This window comes from Sander lucioperca, chromosome 2 (assembly GCF_008315115.2).
Source record: "Sander lucioperca isolate FBNREF2018 chromosome 2, SLUC_FBN_1.2, whole genome shotgun sequence".
Taxonomy (NCBI): Eukaryota; Metazoa; Chordata; class Actinopteri; order Perciformes; family Percidae; genus Sander; species Sander lucioperca.
This window is the reverse complement of record NC_050174.1, coordinates 43496760-43517353: the sequence shown is the minus strand read 5'-3', so window position 1 is coordinate 43517353 and position 20594 is coordinate 43496760. Positions and strand designations below refer to the sequence as shown.

The 20594-nt window shown below is 40.4% G+C and overlaps 1 protein-coding gene across 3 annotated transcripts in view; it reads left to right on the top strand.

The window, feature by feature from the left end:
- LOC116050696 overlaps positions 1-20594 on the top strand; it is a 30468-nt gene that overhangs the window by 7350 nt on the left and 2524 nt on the right. Inside the window, exons 2-5 of one of the 3 annotated variants that reach the window (XM_031300933.2) lie at positions 2725-2728; positions 14194-14330; positions 16804-17046; positions 18138-18279. In XM_031300933.2, coding sequence (XP_031156793.1) covers positions 14195-14330; positions 16804-17046; positions 18138-18279 — 521 coding nt within the window. In that variant the 5' untranslated portion in view covers positions 2725-2728; position 14194. Of the gene's footprint in view, positions 1-2724; positions 2729-10474; positions 10652-14126; positions 14331-16803; positions 17047-18137; positions 18280-20594 lie in introns of those variants that run through there. The other 2 variants (XM_035998380.1, XM_031300932.2) reach the window with 2 other exon arrangements.

Genomic DNA, 20594 nt, shown 5'->3' with positions numbered 1-20594 from the left:
ATTTATAACCAATCACTTGTTTGGCTGGTTGGAGCAGCTGTGTCAGCTTGTAAACACCAGTTGTGTTTGTGTATTTCCATTGGCTAAATGACACCACATGCAACTGTTTGCAGTAGCTTCTGTGAAGTTGTTGGCCACTTTCAGGGTGGGATATTGCAACAGAAGAGCACCATTAGCCTTTATTTATCTGCCCTGTATTGTGTCAATCATAAATACAGAAGAAGAGTCCTGAGGGGTGTTCCTTAAGCAAGTTTGCAAGGCCAGGGTTTGACAAAGCCTAGTCTATATCGACGACGTTCCACTTCCGAGATTGCTCCGTTGCCGCCGGAAATTCCGCCGGATGTTCCTCTTTACGGCCGGATGTCCCACACCTTCCGCTTTCTTTGTGTTGCCGTTTTAGACTTTGGTGGATTTATGAGGACTATGGTTAACTGCTCCTCAGATCTCTGCAGGGTAAATCCAGACAGCTAGCTAGACTACCTGTCCAATCTGAGTTTTCTGTTGCACGACTAAAACAACTTTTGAACGTACACATGTTCCACCAAAACAAGTTTTTTTGCAGAAGCACCGTCATTTTGTCCGGAGCTTAGCACCACCCAAGACAATTGTGATTGGTTTAAAGAAATTACTTGAAATGAAACAAGAGCACATTTTTCTCTCATCCTGGAATGTTGTGTGGACTAACCAGACCTTCCTCCGCAGCACTGTGGAGGAAGGTCTGGCAATGCAAGACTAGACAAAGCCTGAAGCCCTATTTAGAGATAACGGGTACCACAACAATGGTTATCATCTTACTCTGTTACTACAATTGATCCATGTTGCATGGTATGTTTGATATGTTGCTATTTTCATTTAGTGTATAACTGAAGTATTGCGTGTAACCATAGACTGTATAAAACTGGTTTAACACTACAGCTGCCAAACCTTAATGTTCGAGTTTGTTACGTATGGTTAGCGTTATAGTAAAAAAACGGTATATAAAAAAAGGTTTACTATATAATCGTTTTTACTGTATTGCAAAGTCATTTAGAACCTAAACGAACCTTTTTAGTGGCACATTTGGTTGCCAAATTGAGGGTTGCAGACTTTACCCACAGTCCCACACTCTAAAACCGCAGTGTGCATGCATGTTCATGTTTGGGTTTTGAAGACCACAGCAGTGGTTCAGTGGGACATGAGTAGTTAGTTTTTGGATTCCAGTGCATTTTCAGAAACAAACACACATTCCTCTGCTGTGGCGATTACTAGTCTCTCATTGTGAGAGATCAGGACCCATGCTCCTCCAACAGAACTGACCTCACAATAAGAAATGTGGGGAACAATATAGGGCTGCACTGTGCACAAGGTTATATTCCCAGAGCTAGCGCATCATGTGCAAAAGCATTGCTTCCACTTTGAAAAGCACCACATGGAAACAGTTTTTATGGTTTTTATGTGAAATTTGGAAATTCATCTGGGGTCAGAGCACATCAGGAGATTTATAACACTCATACTGTTCACACTGGTAAGAATGTGTGGAAATCCTGTTAGGCTCCTCCCAGGAGAAATGTCTTACTCCACTCCAAAAACTTCAATCTGTCCTCAGTGAGTGCAGGTAACACCAAGAGGCCTGAACAATCTCACATTCCCACAAATTCCATCAACATGCCTCCTCCCAAACGATTTGAGCTCTCTAGCCAAGTAACAAAGCCAAAACACACACTAACGTTCATGTAAGATGACAATTATGAAACCAAACATTTACTTCAAGTCTAACTTGAGGATGTATGCTTGTAAAACCTTTCTTGCGTCATGTTTATGACACATACTTACATCTAACCAAACATCATATACATAGTGTAATGAGAAGAGTTGAGTAATTTTACTAAATGTAATTAAACCAATACTGTACCTGGTTTGCAGTTATTTGGTTTTCTATATCAGTGTTCTAAATTGGGGGTATAGGGACTTCTCAAAGGGGTTGTAAAATAAATCTAAGGGGTCATGAGAATATTAATAAAATAGGAAAGTAGAAAAACATTTTTCTGCTACAGCTTTTTGTTTAGTATTTTTTCAAATATTTGCTTATGTTCTAATCTTTGCAAATGTTGTCTCTGATTCGAGTTTTCCGCTCCCTTGTAAAAGAGATTCTGGATCTCAATGGGAATATTTCTGGTAAAATAAAGGTGGCAAAAATCTATTTAAGCCCGATTGTGTTTGTTGTTTAAAATAACCATGACGGTGACCAGGTTGGCTCAGTGGTAGAGCAGGCGCACATAATACGTCGAGGTTTATGCCTTGACGCAGAGGTCCAGGGTTTGAATCTGATTTGTGACAAACTTCCTGCGTGTCTTTCCTCACTCTCACCTAGCTGTCCTGTCAAAAATGAAAGGTGGAAAAGCCCCAAAAATAATCTTGAAAAAATAGCAATAGAAAAAATACTCTTGATGAAGGTCCAGAGGGAGCGAAATGTTAGTTTTCTGTGAATAAACGGTGAAGCTATAGCAAGAGCAGAGTCTGGAATTTTTTCCTTTGTTCCAGGCATTCTGGTAAAATAAAGGTAAAATAAAAACAAAAAAAAACTGTGAATCTTACCTCCGAAAATGATTTAAATGAAAATATGTGAGAAAGATTACTCTTTGGTTCAACTGGTCACAACTGGTGAACACATGACGATCGCACATCGCTTCACGGGGTGACAGGTCAAAAGGGTTGGGGCTACTACATCCTGGAAATAGTTGTTAGTAGTGTCACACAAAGTTTTTTGCCCCATTTGCAGCATGTGATGTTCACATCACCATTATCACCATGCTGACGTCGGTCCATCCATCCTTCAGATATTTTGGAATATTAGGACCCTTCCTGTGGCGCCTCCATCAGGACAAAATGTCCACTTCTATACAGGAAATGTGAAAAAAAAGTGCAGTATTACATCTCGCTCCACCCTCAGGACACATTTTATTACGGGTGGCCTGCTAGCAAGGCTTTATACTTTTGGACTTATTTTACATACAGTTTATGTTCTGTTCCTCTGGTTGATGCAACCTCCTGCCCACACCATTAGCATTATAATTAATATCAATTCAACACTTGACCATAAGTCAATGCTTGGTTTCCAGACCATGTTCCACCACCAAGGTCCAGAAAAACACACCACAGTATAGTATATCATATATGTAGCCTACAGTGTGCTTGCTTCAGTAACATTCTTTTTGATTTTAAAGCTGCAGTAATAATTTTTTTGCAACTAGGAGGTGGGAAGACTCAAGCTGCCAGACATACAGCCTTGACATTGTCTGATGAACTTGCTATGACCAACATGTTAGCAGACTGTTGCCTACACACAATTCCAGCAAACAGAGAGCAACATTATCATTCCATTGGAGTCTTGTTTTTGTCAACCAGAATAATTACATCTGAAATCTTCAGTTCTGCAGAGTTGATGATAAATAATTGCGAATTAATCAATTTCACATTGTCAAAAGAGACAATGTCAACAGAAAACACTATATTCAATAATGCAGCTTTAACCTAGCAATGAAGACCATCTAATGTCCGACAATTTTTTCTTTTATGGCTACTTACAGATTGGAGATTTTAAGAAGAAAAATGGTTTATTCATTTATTGCTTGGATAGAGAGAAGTGAGTGACACTGGCAATAATAAATATTGTCATTGCAGTGAGTTTTGAGTTTTATGCAGGTAGTGGTCATTCATTATATAACATTTCCTCACCTCATGTTCTTATTGCCTGTTACTTAAAGTGTGTGTGTGTGTGTGTGTGTGTGTGTGTGTGTGTGTGTGTGTGTGTGTGTGTGTGTGTGCGCGGGCGGGGGGATGACATTCTTGTCTTTGTTTTTATAATGTGAAGCAATTTGTGTTACATGACTTTAGTATGAAAAGTGTTTTACAAATAATGTGTTGCGTATAATAAAGTAACACTTACAAAATAATGTTGCCCAGTTTTGTTTTTACCTTGTTGCTTGGCCCAAATTGAAGTCTTCCATGCCTACAGATCATGTGTCTTCATGTGCTCTGTCTGTCCCCTTCCAGTTTGCACCATGTTTACCTACTCTCCCATCACAAACACTGCTTGAGGTTGCATCAGATTTCACGCTGCTGCGATGCTGCTGTGTCATTAGCCCAAACCTGCAACGGAAAGGGTGTAACAATGAAACGTTTTTCCCAGCTGAAGCAACACAAGCTCACAAGAGATGTAATGGAACACCTCATCAGCTTTGCAGAGATCCAAGAAGAATGGGTGGGAGTCTTGACCTAGTGAAGCTTCATTACCCCCCCCCCCAACCAACATGCTGAGTCTGAGAAAAAGCACGATGATATCATGGTTCAGACCAGGAAAACCCCCCAAATTATGTTGAGAGGGACAAAGCATGAATATCCTTTAGACAAGGGCAGCAGTGTGGTGAAAATATTTCCACATTCACACTCATCAGCTCACACTGGGACTCTTTTCACAGAGGGGATCCCTCTGAAGAAGGGGAAGTTGGGGAGTAATTGGTCAATAGTGCCTGTGTCAAATATGAGATAAGTGAGGATTCACTTGGATTTTAGTAACCTAATCTGTTTCATGGTTTGCCACTGGATCATTGGTGCTCAGAATGCAGCAGTTATGCAAAATGTGTCCAAATCAATAGAACTCAAAACAGCTTAAAGACAGCTCAAGTTGCTACACTGGAAAGACATTGTTGTTCTGTAGTTTTAAGAGGGCATTACATCACATCTGTTTGGGGGTAGGTTTTGTTGCCAGGCATCTTTGTGTCAGTGGGGAAATTTGGTGACATTTCCAAAGTCTAGAGAAACGTGCTATGGTTTATTGGCATTTCTTTAAACCAATCACAATCTTCTTGGGCGTCGCTAAGCGCAGGACGGCCTCGGAAGGAACTTGTTTTGGTGGAACATGTGTGTGTTCTAAAGTTGTTTTAGTCGTGCAACAGAAAACTCAGATTGGACAGATAGTCTAGCTAGCTGATTTACTCCGCAGAGATCTGAGGAGCAGTTAACCACAGTCCTCAGAAATCCACCGGAGAACGCCAACACAAAGAAAGCAGAAGGTAACGGACATCCGGCCGAAAAGAAGGACATCCGGCGGAATTTTCGGCGGCACCAGAGCAATCCCGGAAGTGGAACGTCGTGGATATAGACTATTACAAGACAGGCTGAATCGAAGAGGGAGCTCTAGCAGGGATAGTAAATAAAAAGCTATTTTTAGATGAGGAAAGTTAGTGAATAAAAGAAGTGAATAGAAAGAAGATTGGATGTGAGGGAATGAGTGGGTTAGGTTTGTTGAGGTGGGGTGGGGTGAGAGAGGAAGTGGGAAAGGAATGAAAGAAAACTATTTGTTGATACTGTTTATTAATGCAGCAACCAAATCTTCCCACAGGGATTATTTAAGTTTCCCATGAAAGTAACAAATAAAACTGTGGAACAGAAATCTGTCAGTCTGAAAACCAGTTTGTGATGTCATCTTATCCGCCAATAACTGTTATTGAGCTGTCATTTATCTCAGCAGTTGCTCCAGTGGATCTGTTCAACATCCAACTGTGTGAACTGGTTAACAGCAGGTACGAACCACTACAGAGAGCTTGATGCTTGTGGCAGCAGTGGTGAAAGGTCATGTAAAACATTGTCCCCAAAGGCCTGTGGAAAGCATACACACATGCTTTCTATTATAATCTCGTAGATGAGGCTGCTTTTCTAATGTGCTAAACATAAACATCCTTATTGAATCAGTTCCAAAGCTGCATGCCTTTTTGTTTTAAGCAAAATAAGATTAAATTAAGAATTAAAGTCGAAAGACACGCGAACACTGCCGTGAGGCTGCAATGTCTATTACACCACACTAAGTTAACAGACTATTCATTTTACTGTTCTCAGACGCTAACCAGTCGTGGAGCTGCAAATGAGCAAATCATGATCAGATAAGGAAAAACACCCCCCGAAAGGGGATCAAATAGAGAGAAAAAAACTCAGGAGGAGCAACTGAGGAGGAATCCCTCTCCCAGGATGGACAGACATGGAATAGATGTTGTGTGTACCGAATAACCAACATAATAAAATCCTAGTATAGACAATCCGGATGACAAAATCATAGATTGTAAAAAAAAATATGAAGAATAATGGATCCAGTAGAAAGTCAAGATGTTTCTCATGTACAAGTAGAAATGTAGGACTGGAGGGGTTACCAAAGTTATTAAGATGTATCCACTGAGGACCATGACCATGTAGAAGTAGCAGTTTTTCAGAAGTGTTGTGGCTTATTACACAGCGCTAATGGCAACAGTACCAACAGAGTATTAGTGAGCTCGATGTTTAGCTCACTCATTGGGGCAACCTGGATTCCGCCGGAGAGCCATGCTCATCAGCAGTAAAGGTAACCGTCCAAACAGGGACACAGGCGTAACCTCTGTATCAGTAGTCGTGTAGTCTGGCATTGCCAGACCTTGTCCGTGTGGGTCTGGCAAGTCCATACAGCATTCTGGGATGGGAGATAAACGTGCTCTCGTTTATTGGCATTTCTTTAAACCAATCACAATCATCTTGGGTGGTGTTACGCGCCGGACGGAGCTGCGGTGCCTCTGCAAAATAGCCTTGGGAAAGAACTTGTTTTGGTGGAACGTGTACGTTTCAAAAGTTGTTTTGGTCGTGCAACAGAAAACTCAGATTGGACAGATAGTCTAGCTAGCTGTCTGGATTTACCCTGCAGAGATCTAAAGAGCAGTTAACCATTAGTCCTCATAAATCCACCGGAGTTTAGAATGCCAATGAGAATGCCGAAATGAGGGACATCCGGCGGAATTTAAACGTCGCCGATATAGACTAGTAGCCGTGTAAATAAGCCATGTAATAAGGGGGATGATGTAGAGCCACAATGGACAGACATCTTCACTCTAAGAACCATATGTCAATAGTAGGGCAATACAAATGAAGTGAAAATGGAATAACAGAATGCTGCTTCCACAGTAGATGCACATGTGCCCTATTTGACAGACTCCTGCTCAGATAATTGTCCCTGGAATGACAGATGTCAAAACATAAAGCCAGCTCGTGGGCAGTGGTGGCTGTACTGTCAGCTCAGCTTCTGTGTTTGGCACCAGATCTCACCTGGATACCATCAAAAAGCGAGCTCTGAGCTGCTGATGTAAATGAAAACAGACAGCCCCTGAAAGCCACAAACCCTCCTCTGCTGGATTAGGTCCCAAGTTAAGGTGAAAGTGAAGACAGACGCAGTGCAGACTGTATGAATTCCTTCTGCACCTGTCCTCCTTTTAAGTTAAATCAGTATGACGTGGTGATAAAAGCATCGCAGAGGAGCCCCAAATCCACTGAGTAATGTTAAGTTGACTCCCCACGCATTACCTTTTATTTTATTCCCTCATCATTACCCAGGGCTGATAACAGCCTGGATTCATGAGGCAGCCTCTTGTGCACATGGATCATCTGTGAGTATGCAAACTCCACTCCCTGTAGAGGCTGTGCAGTTGTTTCTCACATGTACTTGCAACAGTTGGAGCCACTGTAATGCCTAGCAACCCACTGGATTTCATACACTATATATATTTGGTTTTCATGAATAGGATAGTGGCTTAATACTCTAAGTAGTCAGACATTCAGATAGAATGAGTATCATTCTGTGCTTGAAAAAAAAAAAAGTCTTACCATTTGTACTACTGGATATTATTTCAAAACAGATCATTTTCAAACTAAATGTTACAGACAAACGGATGTCATGGCGGACATTCATGGATGTCTGGAATCAAATACTGCATGGCATTTAAAAATAATAATAATTATATCCTACATTGTAGTTATCACTGTGCTTTCTTTAGGAAACAAGGAGTGAGGGGAATTTGAACAGTAATGATCCATTTAATCCATCCAACACAGTTAAGCATGGTTCAAAAGGGTGGACCTTAGTGTCTTCATTAATTCATAGGTGTGTTTTGGGCGTAACATGCAATAAACCAATCAGAGTGTCATCTCCCATTCCCTTTAAAAGCCAGGCACATTTGTACCTTGGCACATTGCTCTTATGATGGCGGATTTGCACCGTAATATTTTTATTTGTAATCTTTTGCATGTTTGTGTGTTGCTGCGTTTTCCTGTGTGTGTAACAAGCATAGTGTGGGCACGCTGTGCATAAGCATAGGCGCATTTTACTAATTTGCTGTTAAAATAACAATGAAATGCTGCGCTACTGACTTTAGACCAGGTTTTTGTTGGTCAGTGGCGCGATCACTTCCCGCTGCCTCAAGATGGCAATACGCCAAGAATTCACCTGAACACACCTCCCTGTAAGACCAGCACGCCCATGGGCGCAAAGATGGGCGCAGGTGCATTTGCTATTTAAACAACGTGGCCACTGGACGGGAAATTGACAACTGCGTTGGTCTTAAACTAGCAAAGACACTGCGCTGTGCCGGGTGCAAGATAGGGCCCTAAAGGTGATCATGCCTTTGCCATAGTAGCTCCAACCCTTTGCTACTGATACAGAGGTTTCCTTTTCTGCTGATGAGCACGGCTATCTGGCGGATCATGCCCTGATGAGTGAGCTAAACATTGAGCTAACTAATACTCTGTTTGCACTGTTGCCATTAGCGCCGTGTAATAAGCCACAAACACATCACTTCACCATTAGCGCCGTGTAGTAAATCATAACTATACTCTTCATGCTTTACAGTTAAAGCAAGAACCATGATGTTTATCTATACCTTTTTTTTCTCTCATGCAAAATGGAAAATGAGCACTTTGTATACTTAAAGCTTTAGTGCATACCTTTTTTATATTAATGAACGTCCGTTACGTTCAAGCCATTGCCAAATGAATTGATACAAAGTTAATTAAGACTATCAGCTTCACACAACTCTCTCTGTATTTCTCAGTATGGCTATGTTCAGAAGATTGTCGTCCGGCGACTTTCGCACACAGAAAATCGAGAGAAGATAACGACCTCTTCTGAAGAGTCCATCATGTTTTTTTAATCCTCTGTGTCCTCCTTGGTTACAAGCAACTGTGTTGAAGAGGGGAGGGGGTGGTACGCGATCATGGAAGGCTTGCATCATAAGGATGCACAGACAGTTTTGTTCTCATTCTCATTCTCACTTAGAATTCCACATGGGAGAGACAGAAACTACGCACTTTGTGAAAAACAGATTGAAAAATAAGTTTGAAAACGTTTGGACAGACTAATAAGGAGATGTTATGGAATTGCAAATTGGGAATTGAAGCATCCAGTGCTTTTGGAGGTTCACTTACAGGGACTTTTATCTGCTGCACAAATTGAGACCATTCTTTAATGAATCTGTCCATCACAAATCACCCAACGTTATAGAAATGAAATTGAAAAGTCCTGTTTTGCTAAGGTCCCTGAAGCTTATCTTCTCAATTGTTAGTGATTGGTTCTTACATGAACACACACTTTTCTGCCAAAGTTAGAAGAGGTTGGGTTATTTCACTTTAGAGATTTGTATAATTCTTTTTTTCCCCCTCTGCGCTCTTTTTAGTGTTAAGTGCCAGAAAAAAAGATGATGTTTCATACTTCCATACACCAGTTGGGTTTAGCAACATTTCCTGACAGTTAGTGGGTTGTTTGGTTACAATCAATCAATCTGATCAAACCACACCCACACAGTCCTGATGAAGTTGATTTTTTTTGGGTGAGTATTTGAGTGTAAACTACAAACAAATTATACATTTAGAAGTATTTTTATGTTTATTTAGTAATGGATATCTAATGTTTTAAAAGTATACTTGAGATGTAGCCAATTTTTCTGGGGCTTTAAGCTTAAAAACTGTCCACGCAGTATTAGTAGAGCAGGTATTATAGTTGCTAATGTTATTAGTGTTAATGTTAACTATTAAACACGTAATGGATCAGATCATGTTTCAGTAGTGAAATAACCAAGTCACAGCGATGAGTCTATTGGGCTGACAAATTTTAAATCTATAGCTTTCACTTTGTTTTCTTTAGTGTAAGTTGTTGCTGCATATTTGAATTTTGGCTTATAAGAAATTTAAAACTAAAATAATTTGTTGTACCCGTAGTAGAGATTTTAGTCCAAACAAATCTGATTCCAGCCCCTTGTAATAACTCTGCAATGTCTGGCTTGATTGAGTTACGGCATACTTCTCCTTATTACACATAATATTTTGCATTTGAGGTTAGTTTACTGCAGTTGGTTTGGATTCCATTCTCACTCTTTAAAAACCTGTTCCACAGCTCTCTTTGGCAGAGGACTGACAGGCTTATGTGCTAATGTGTTTACTTGCTGCTGCCATGTTCCAACAGCCCTGTTCCCAAATGACCCAAGGAAAGGGAGGATACACACCAGAGCTCAAATAAACCACTCATGCTTGCTAAGTCAATCAGCTGTTTTTAGCCCAGTGTTAAGCTGGAACTAACTACCCCCCCTCACCCCCCACCCCCAACACCCCCCCAACACCCCTACCAACCACAAACAAACCCAGAGAGTGAGCTCACAGTCCCTTAGCAACAGCTGAGTGTATCTACAGTAACAGCCCTGCTGGTAAAATCAGCGTTTGGGTGTGGATCCATATTCACAGGAACATTACAAAATGGGACTTCATTCAAGATCTACACGTATGATTCCTCAGGGAGCCCTGCTGAAAGACTTGAATGTCTGAATGAGAGCAGGTAAGAGCAGTCACAGAGCTTTCATCATTGTGGGAGAGCTGCTGAAAGGCAGTGTAATGAACTGTAAGACCAGCCCAAACCACAGACACATGCTTTCTGTTAAAATGCTGTTGATAACCCCCCTTGTCCAAGTCACTGAAACAAAACAGCCGAATCAGTTCCAGAGGTGTGTGCCTTCTGTTTTTCTTTAAAATGTGTCAGGCCGTTTAAATGGGCTTGTAAAATGTGCTAGCTGTGGGAACTGTTGTGCAGTATTGTCCCAGGATAGAAGGAAACGTCTGCCATATCCTCTTATGCTGAACACAGAGTTATTCCCCCAATCAGTCTATCAATCAATCCACACCATGTTGTACTGACCGTATAACTAACTCAGTAAGGATATGCAAGTTAGTGCATTTGATGAGATTTTTGCAGGGAATTTTATGACATTGCCTGTTGCTGGGCAGAAACAGGTTTGTTCAAAAAGGTGCTTAGTTTTTAGGGTTAAATGTATCCAAAACAAAGACAAGTAAATAAGATCAACTTTATTAATCTCATTTAGGAATTCAAAGTACTTGACAACCAGCAAGTTTGTGAGTTAAAAAAGGAGGACCTGAGTGCAGGAGACCAGTCAAGCAGGTTGAAGAAACAAAGAGCGAGCTTTAATAACAAAAGCTGAATCCAAAAAGACAAGAAATGCTAAACATTGGAGAAGTAAACACTCTCAAAAATAACAAAAGAATCCATAATATCTATCTGAAGAAAAGCAGACAATCTGACACTGAAACAAGAGAACCCCAAAGACTAATACACATGAGGTAACAAGGGACAGGAAACACATCAGGGTGGGGCAGGCATTTATAAAGGCAGGAAGTAAAACAATGGTGTATGAAAGGAGAACAACAAAATAAAACAGAAAAAATAAAACCCGGGAACATGACAAGATGTGTTGCCAAGAAGTGTTGCCAGCAATGAGTGCACCTTCTTCAAAACGTTTAAAGGAACACGCCGACTTATTGGGACTTTAGTTTATTCACCGTAACCCCCAGAGTTAGATAAGTCGATACATACCCTTCTCATCTCCGTGCGTGCTGTAACGCTGTTTGACGCCCCCAGCATTAGCTTAGCCTAGCACAGATCATGCAGGTAACTGGTTCTGGAGCCGACTGCTCCGAATAAGTGACAAAATAACGCAAACATGTTCCTATTTACATGTTGTGATTTGTATAGTCACAGGGTGTACAAATAATAAGGTCACATGAGACACAGCCATATTCTAACCATATACTAAGTGGGATATTCTCAGAAAGTGGAAGCACTGCTACTTGGGCGGAGTGATTAGCGCAACACCGAAAAGCACAGTTACTTCCATCAACAAAACCAATGTGAATAGCTAGTTAGTAGCGAACGTGACTGGTGATCATGGCATTATTTGTACACCCTGTGACTATACAAATCACAACATGTAAATAGGAACATGTTTGCGTTATTTTGTCACTTATTCGGAGCAGTCGGCTAGTTGGAACCAGTTACCTGCATGATCTGTGCTAGGCTAAGCTAATGCTGGGGGCGTCAGACAGCGTTACAGCACGCACGGAGATGAGAAGGGTATGTATCGACTTGTCTAACTCTGGGGGTCTCATTTACCTCTACATGGCATTCATTTTCTGTCTATATCAGTTTTTCTTTCTTTTTTAAAACAACCATCCACTTCTTATAGGGAAAGTAAGGTAATCAGTCCCTGCAGCTGCACTCTGCGGTATGTAAACTCCAGCTCAGAATGCCACATATACTGTAAAGTGCATTTGCCATAAAGCTGCGGTAGTCCTGCAAGCTGCCCAGAGTGCAAAAATACAACCAGCTTGGTGTAACTGTAAAATGAAATACAAAAGCTCTTGTTCTAACTAATTTTTTTTTACATGGGGTGTTTGTGTTTATAATTCAAATTTAAAACACTATCAAAATTGTATGGATTTTCTATAAGTGTATACCGAAATTTGCAAGTTCTATAATAGTTTTTTTGGCGTTTGTGTGCCTTTATCAGAGTTTCTGATAGTAGAGAGATGACAGGAAAAGAGACGGGGAATGACAGGCAACAAAGGTCGCCGGGCGGACTCGAACTGGGGACATTGCGATTTATGGATGGTGTGCCATCATGAACGTGTCAACCAGAAAATTTTAAATTATAAGGAAAAAGGAAAAACATGATCTGTAATGGTGATTTTCAACACCTCTTAGTATTGATACTCTGCTGAAAGGGCTTACAGATGTAGTTTGATGACAATAAAAAGGATGTTACCAAACCACCCCAAACAACCCAAGTGAACACTTATGAAAGATTTTAGGATGATGCCCATATTATGAAAAAAATCACTTTTTCTGGGATTTGGGGTGTTATTTTGTGTCTCTGGTGCTTCCACACGCATACAAACTTTGAAAAAAAAACATCCATGCCGTTTTGAGTGCGATACAGGTTTCTGAATGTGTCCTGCCTTCAGTCTCCGGGTGAGCTGTTCAAAGTCTGCACGGCTTTCTACGTCACTAGCCGAAACGAGGGGCCTAGGGGGCTAACCGTTAGCATGCTAGCTCATTCTCAATGGCAAAACACTGCTACAACACACACAAATTCACCCTAATCTACAAAATAAATTGTATAGAACTACTTACATGTCCCTGTTCTGCAGGTATTCCACGCAAAGTTGGAAGTGCGCCCTCGTTTAGAAGAAGTCTCCCAGCTAATCCTGCCTTGTACAGGCCGAAGTTGGAGAAACAGGTAGCTAGCTCACGTAATCCTTACCTAGCTACTGGGCATGTGCGACTGACAACAGAGATGTTACAGAAGTTGAGAGGTCTCACTCTGTAGCTAAAACAAAGACCTGACACAGGGTGAAAAGAGGAGCTGCAGCAGTGTGCAGTACAACAAAAAATATGGTGTTTTTTGAAAATTAAACCATGTAAACCTATTCTGATACAATCTCAAATTACAATTATGAACCTGAAAATGAGCATAATATGGCCACTTTAAAACACAAAATTAGGAAATATCTTTTGGAAGAATGCTGTTCATCCCTCCAGTAGAGTTGCAGAGACTTGGAGAATTTAGAGCAGAATTGTTCTGGAGGCTCGTGGTAACAACACCTTACTAAGTCACTATGTTGGTTTTTCCTTTCACTCTTTCTCAGCCATCGGTAAATAGAAGTTCTACAGATTGCAGATTTATCAAGAAGAGCTTCCTGTATGAGGTGCAAGGAACAGTTAGACCAGACCATGTGCTTGACACATTACTTGAACATATTGAATCCATTGTAAATCCTGACCTCACTTAGTGGATTCAAACAGAGCCAATTTTATTTAGGAATGCTTCAGCTGCATACAATAAATTCAATGCAGATTCTAGAAATCTAGAAGCACAAGGAACACCCAACTATAACATAATCTGTAGCTTTGAACTCCATTCCAAGGCCTTTCACTGACTGTGCACCATCTGTGTTGGTAGTAAAACTTGTTGGATGTGTGATGAATGACAGGAGGAAGCATCAACCAGAGTGTGCTGCAGGGGACAGCATGTATGTCCACAGCATGCAGAAGAGGAACTTTCAGTCCATACCCTTTCATGAGAGCACAGTGTTCACTTTGCTTCCACCAAGACCCCGGTCCGATGGAGACACAGTGCTTTCCTCGAAACTCCTGAGCCTGCAAGGTGACTACATGCTACCTGTCACCGTACCCTCAAACTACATGACATGGCATACAATTATGTAATGCCATAATGTGTTTTGGGCTGCAAAATATACCGTTTTTTACCGTCATCGCAATATTAACTGTCGCAATAAACATATCGCGAATGGCTGCTACATATCGTGAAAGACCCACCCGGTCTCAAGCCAGTTCGTGAAATATTCACGTTATTTTGATTTATTTATTTGTGTACAGGTCACGATTTTCTCTTTTATTTCGTGTACAGGTCACGATTTTCGAACGTGACCATTACACGAACTGCCATTACACTGGGCTGCTCTGGGGGACGCAACAACGGGGAAATTAAATGCCACACCGACCAACCTCCCTGCGCGGATTTTCGCCTTATTAATACTACTCGCTACCGTAATCGTTCTGTGATCACAAAATATGCTTCCCATTGAAATACATTACTATAAAATCCTTGCTCACTGCACGAAAATAACAACATTAACGTGTTCAGTACACAAATCAATAGATTCAGTAACATGACCATTTCACGAACTGCCATGAGACTGGGCTGGAAAGACACTCAGAGAATTTTAGTGTTATTTGAAAGAAAGTATACAGTATATATTTTAAATGGTGCCTTTCATATTCATCTCAATGATCAATTTATTCAATAAAAGTGTTGGAAATGATTTAATTTCATTTGTTTTAAATTCAACAAGCAATTGTTGCATTTTAGCAGAATACTGAAACAACGCATTCTCATGAACGGGTTTGTGGGATAAGAAAAGAAACAAAAAGTTATGCACACTCAAACGTATGAGATCATACGAAAACTAGGAGTCAGCCGGCTGGTCATGTGACATCGGCTACAGAGCTCTGTGCTACAGAGCTCCGTGCTACAGAGCGGCAATGCTAGCTGTTTAAGCCGCTACAGAGCTATGTGATGCCCCCTACAGACCTCCGTCACAGCACGTCGAATCAGTGGCAGTTAGTAGATGTGTTTAGCCGCTACAGAGCTCTGCGACACCGGCTCCGTCAGGTCAGCGATAGTTGGTGGTTCAGTTACCCGAGAATAGGTGACTGTTTGCCCGGTACAGACCAAATCTACATAGTTCTGTTTGTTTGACCCATTCACCACCCCAACCTGCCTCTTTATGTGGAGTTTGACGCTCTTATACACAGTGGTGGAAGAATTATTCTGATCCTTAAAAGTACTAATACCACACTGTTAAAATACTCTTTTACTTTTTAAGTAATGCAGAAAAATCCTCACATTTTAGAAACTTGAAATGATACAAACTGTTGTGTATTTAATGGTCTAATCATTTCAGCTGGACTTGTAGGCCGTTATATTGTTGGCTAGTTTAGATTATAATCAAACATCGTATTTACAAACTACATGTGTTTTGTGTGCAAAAATCTTAATTTCTAAAGTAACTAGTAACTAAAGCTGTCAGATGAATGTAGTGGAGTAAAAAGTACAATATTTCTCTCTGAAATATAGCGGAATAGAAGTAGAAAGTGGCATGAAAAGAAAAGACTGAAGTACAAGTACCTCAAATTTGTACTTAAGTACAGTACTTGAGGAAGTACTTTACGTTACATTCCACCACTGCTTATACAACATTGTTTCTTCCTGCTTTGCTCCTGTTATAATTAATACGGCCACTAGAGGGCACCGCCACTATAAACCTAAATATGGGTGGAATTGCTGCTTGAACAAACGACTTATGGGGTCGTTTTTGTGGTATTTTTGTGGTATTTACCATTATTCTATTTTATCTTCACATGTTAAAGGAACATGCCGACTTATTGGGACTTTAGCTTATTTACCGTATCCCCCAGAGTTAGATAAGTCCATACATACCCTTCTCATCTCCATGCATGTTGTAACTCTGTCTGACGCTCCCACTGCTAGCCTAGTTAGCATAGATCCTGAAGGTAACCGGTTCCAAGGCGAAGCAGCTGCTACTTCTGCTACTTGGGCGCAGTGATTTGCTTGCAGCACCCGAGAAGCCCAGCAAATCATTCCGCCCAAGTAGCAGAAGTAGCAGCTGCTTCATCTTTCGGAGAATATAGTTCCCAGTTTGTCTACGGTTAGAAGATAGCTGTGTCTCATGTGACGTTGTTATTTGTACACGCTGTGAACATACAAATCACAACATGTAAATAGGAAAATGTTGGTGTTATTTTGTCACTTATTGGGAGCAGTAGGCTAGTTGGAACCGGTTACCTCCAGGATCTATGCTAAGCTAGGCTAGCGGTGGGGGCGTCAGACAGAGTCACAATACGCACGGAGATGAGAAGGGTATGTATGGACTTATCTAACTTTGGGGGATACGGTAAATAAGCTAATGTCCCAATAAGTCGGCGTGTTCCTTTAATGTTGTCAGTATTACCACTGCTGGTTTTAGAGGTAATGTTACTATATACAAAACAATTAATATGATAAATTGTAATCCTCCTATCATTATTTCTGTCAGTGCAGGGGTTCTGTTGTCCCCTACAGCAGAGGCCCAGCAGTGGGAGGGTGACACGCAGGGTGACACCACCGAGTAGAGAAGGAGGAGAGGGGAGCCTGACAATGTTAAGCAGTCTCAGGGGAAGGCTGGAGAGCAGAGGAAACCCAGCTTTAAGGTCCAGTACTGGGAGCAGACCTAAGAGGACTCCAGAAGGCGCACCTCCCACTGTATGCCATCCCAGAGAACCAGTCATTAAAACAGCAGGTGAATAAATCACATATTTTGATCCTCTCTGCTAACTTTACTATAGAACAGGGTGCACCATTATATTGCTATATCTGTCAAACACACATTTCTCACTTATGCATCTGTGCTATGGGTGTATTTGTTCAAAGTTCAAACACACTGTTCTTTTATTAAATGCTGAGGGTCCCAGTGTGATTCTTTGATGGTTGGATGTGCTTGGATGTTGGAGTTGTCTGTTTGATTGATTAATGCTCCATTTCCTTTTAATAACCTTTCATCATACTTCACATGCCCGCCTGCTAAAAAACAAATAAGACCTTTATTATAGCCGTATAAACAGATAACTGAGGACTTACCCACATCTTAGGCCTATAGCTTTCACTGAAGATACCACAAAACAATATTTGGTAATGTCAGACCCTTACATTTTTTTAGTCTAATGATTTTTATTATATATTGATATCATATGGAAAATATTTCTTATATTTTTATTTTATTAAACCCTTATTTAACCAGGAAAATTCAATTCAATTTTATATATAGTATCAAATCATAACAAGAGTTATCTCAGGACACTTTACAGATAGAGTAGGTCTAGACCACACTCTAAAAATTATAAAGACCCAACAATTCCAGTAATTCCCCCAAGAGCGAGCATTTAGTGTGACAGTGGCGAGGAAAAGAACTCATTGAGATAGAAAATCTCTTTTCAAGAGTGTCCTGGCCAAGACAGGCAGCAGTACAGTCACACATACACACAAACACAAACTACACAGAAACATTAAAAACATAAAACAACTAAAGCAGCAAATATTTCCCAAAGTCCACAACAATCATGAATATGTACGTTAGGCAAACAAATTTACACCCAGATTTATCTGCCTCCAAGTCAGAAATACAATAAACACTCGCATAGCATAAACATAAACTAAACTGTGATTTGATGTTTCAGTGCAATAGCACAAGAGTTGCTGTTTGCCTTGGTTAACATTAAGTATTCATGAGTCAAAATCAAGCTATAAATGACATCTGCAGCATGAATGTGACTGAATTCAAAGCTGCATCTCTGACAGTGACAACAGACTCTTTGAAATACATTCTCCTTCCAGAAACTCCCACAACCCCCTGCGACAGCAAGAGGCAAGCTCGTCACGGACATCCCGGCGCCGGAAAGGTTTCCGAACTCCATCTCTATCTGCCTTCATCGCTCTGTGAGGATGAGGAGCAGGACGCTGAGACAGAGGAGATGAGGTATGAGTTCTTAGAGGTGGTGTTTGGGAGGCGGTGGCGAGTCATAGGAGATAACCATCTGCATGATTTTTTATGAGCTTTTCCCCGGATATCTTCCACATCACATCTGTGGTTTTCACTCTCCTTTCCAAAATCTGGACCAGAGCTCCAAAAAAGGTCTCAGAAGTGATGTCAGTTGGAGGGTGGGGAGACAAAATATATTTTCCCAAGCAATTAGAACAACTGGAGTGCATGTAAAGGCATGCCCACTAGGTCTAAATGGGATCTGTTATATCCATGGAAACATTCCATGCAATGAAAAAGCCAAAGAGAAGATGACGTTTCAGGATGTTCTGTGAATCATGTAGAGCTGGACAAAGATCAAAATCGCAATATGGACTAGTGCAATATCCAAATTGCAGAGGTGAGGCACAATATTTGTTAAAGGCAAAATATGTGTCGAACCATTCTGAATGAAGTATTGTGGTGCTGCAGAAACGTCCCATCTTACAAATCGTTTCCTACAGACAGAAGAAAACATCTTTGTTTGGTACAGATCCTCGCAAAAAAAATCACACTATAATCTTTTTAATTTGTTACATTTTAATATTTTTTAATACTGAAAAATACATCGCACATCTGCAACGTGAGACAGGTGCGTCGGAGGGGGACAAACAGGTCAAAAGTTGCGAAGAAAACTTCCACACACTGTTATAACTTACGTATATCCAAAAATATATAAAGTTTAATAGTAGACAACGTTTCAGGCTGTATTTTTCAATGAAAATAAGAATAATGACACAAAAATGATCATTCCCGCCAATATCGTGCATCATATCCCAATCGCAATATCATCAGTCCAAATAATCGAAATTAGAAATATTCCTATAGCAGCCCTACACTAATACATATATGTAAAATAGATCCAAAGACTGCCTGTAATGTGAAAGGGGTTGCTCGTGGTGACGAACCCACAGAGGTTAAATTTTATTTTATTTATACTGTAGTGTCAAATCATAACAGAGGTTTTCTCAGGACACTTTACATATAGAGTAGGTCTAGACCACACAGTAATAGGAGGTCTATCAACCTATCTCGCTACAGTTCCTATGGCGCTCTTTCAGCTCATTATTTTGGTTTTCAGGACTGTGAATTTACTGTTTTAGTTCAGTCTCAACACTCATTAACGCTGTTTCAAGCAGCAGCAGGCAGCTGTTTTCAGTCGAAAAAGCTCTGATGCACTGTACACTACCTGCTCAGCTCCAGACAGCACACAGACACAGTTAGACAAAGCTCTACCTGCTTATTAATGCATAAAAGATAGAAAATAAAGATTAAAAAAATCCTTGGTTGCTGCTATTTATCATTACTCTACAATTTAAGGGGATAATACCTGGTCAAGAACAGGCTTTGAGGATCACAAGCATCTTTCTGAGGGGTTTATTAAACATGAAAGCTGCAGAACAAAGACGTAAAATTGGGCTTGCTCAGCAGAGCAAACATAGCTACCCAAACAGCACATACAAACCAGGAAATGAGCAGAATAACAGCAAATTGAGCAAAACAAGTGTGTGCTCAGTCAGATTATCACCATTGTCGAACTGTGTGGGGAATGTGAAATTAAGAATGATGTCAAATTCTAAAATTGTGTAATTTTCTGGCTTTGCATCTGTGCCAAGTAGTTGTTGGATGTGTAAATAGGCAACTTTATAAGGTGATAATATGTCAGTGTTGTGTTTACAGGGTGTTGCACTGCCCCCAAGTGACCAAAAATATATATTTCAGTTGACAATAAAACTTACAATTCATAGATACATCGTAATATTTTGAATCTCATGTAAGTTACATAAAAAGATGTATTAAAAGGACATTTAAACGTCACACTTTGCAGTCAGTAAACTACTAGCAAATTCAACATGAACATTAGGATTATTACCACAAATAGGGATCAGACAATAAAGATACGACTATATGTATTATCAGGACATACATGTACATACAAGAATACATGTCTCAGGCCCTAGTAGTGGCCCTTGTATGTGACACTTTAAAAGTCGGTATGAAAAAAATACATTATGATTTTCATGTGATGTTAGGGGAAGGCCTCTGGGTCATGTAAATTTAAAAGGGTTTATGAATGTGCTCAGTAGTTTTAAAAACAATCTACATTTTAGATAATTAGAAAACATGTGTAGAGAGGAAGAGGAAAGTCACCATAAGCATTAGGAGAATTAGCATTAGGAGTGGGGGGAAAATCCATACATAATACTGCAGTATTGCAATATTTTCCACAAACAATACTGTATTGATACACCGACGCCAAGTATTGATCTTTT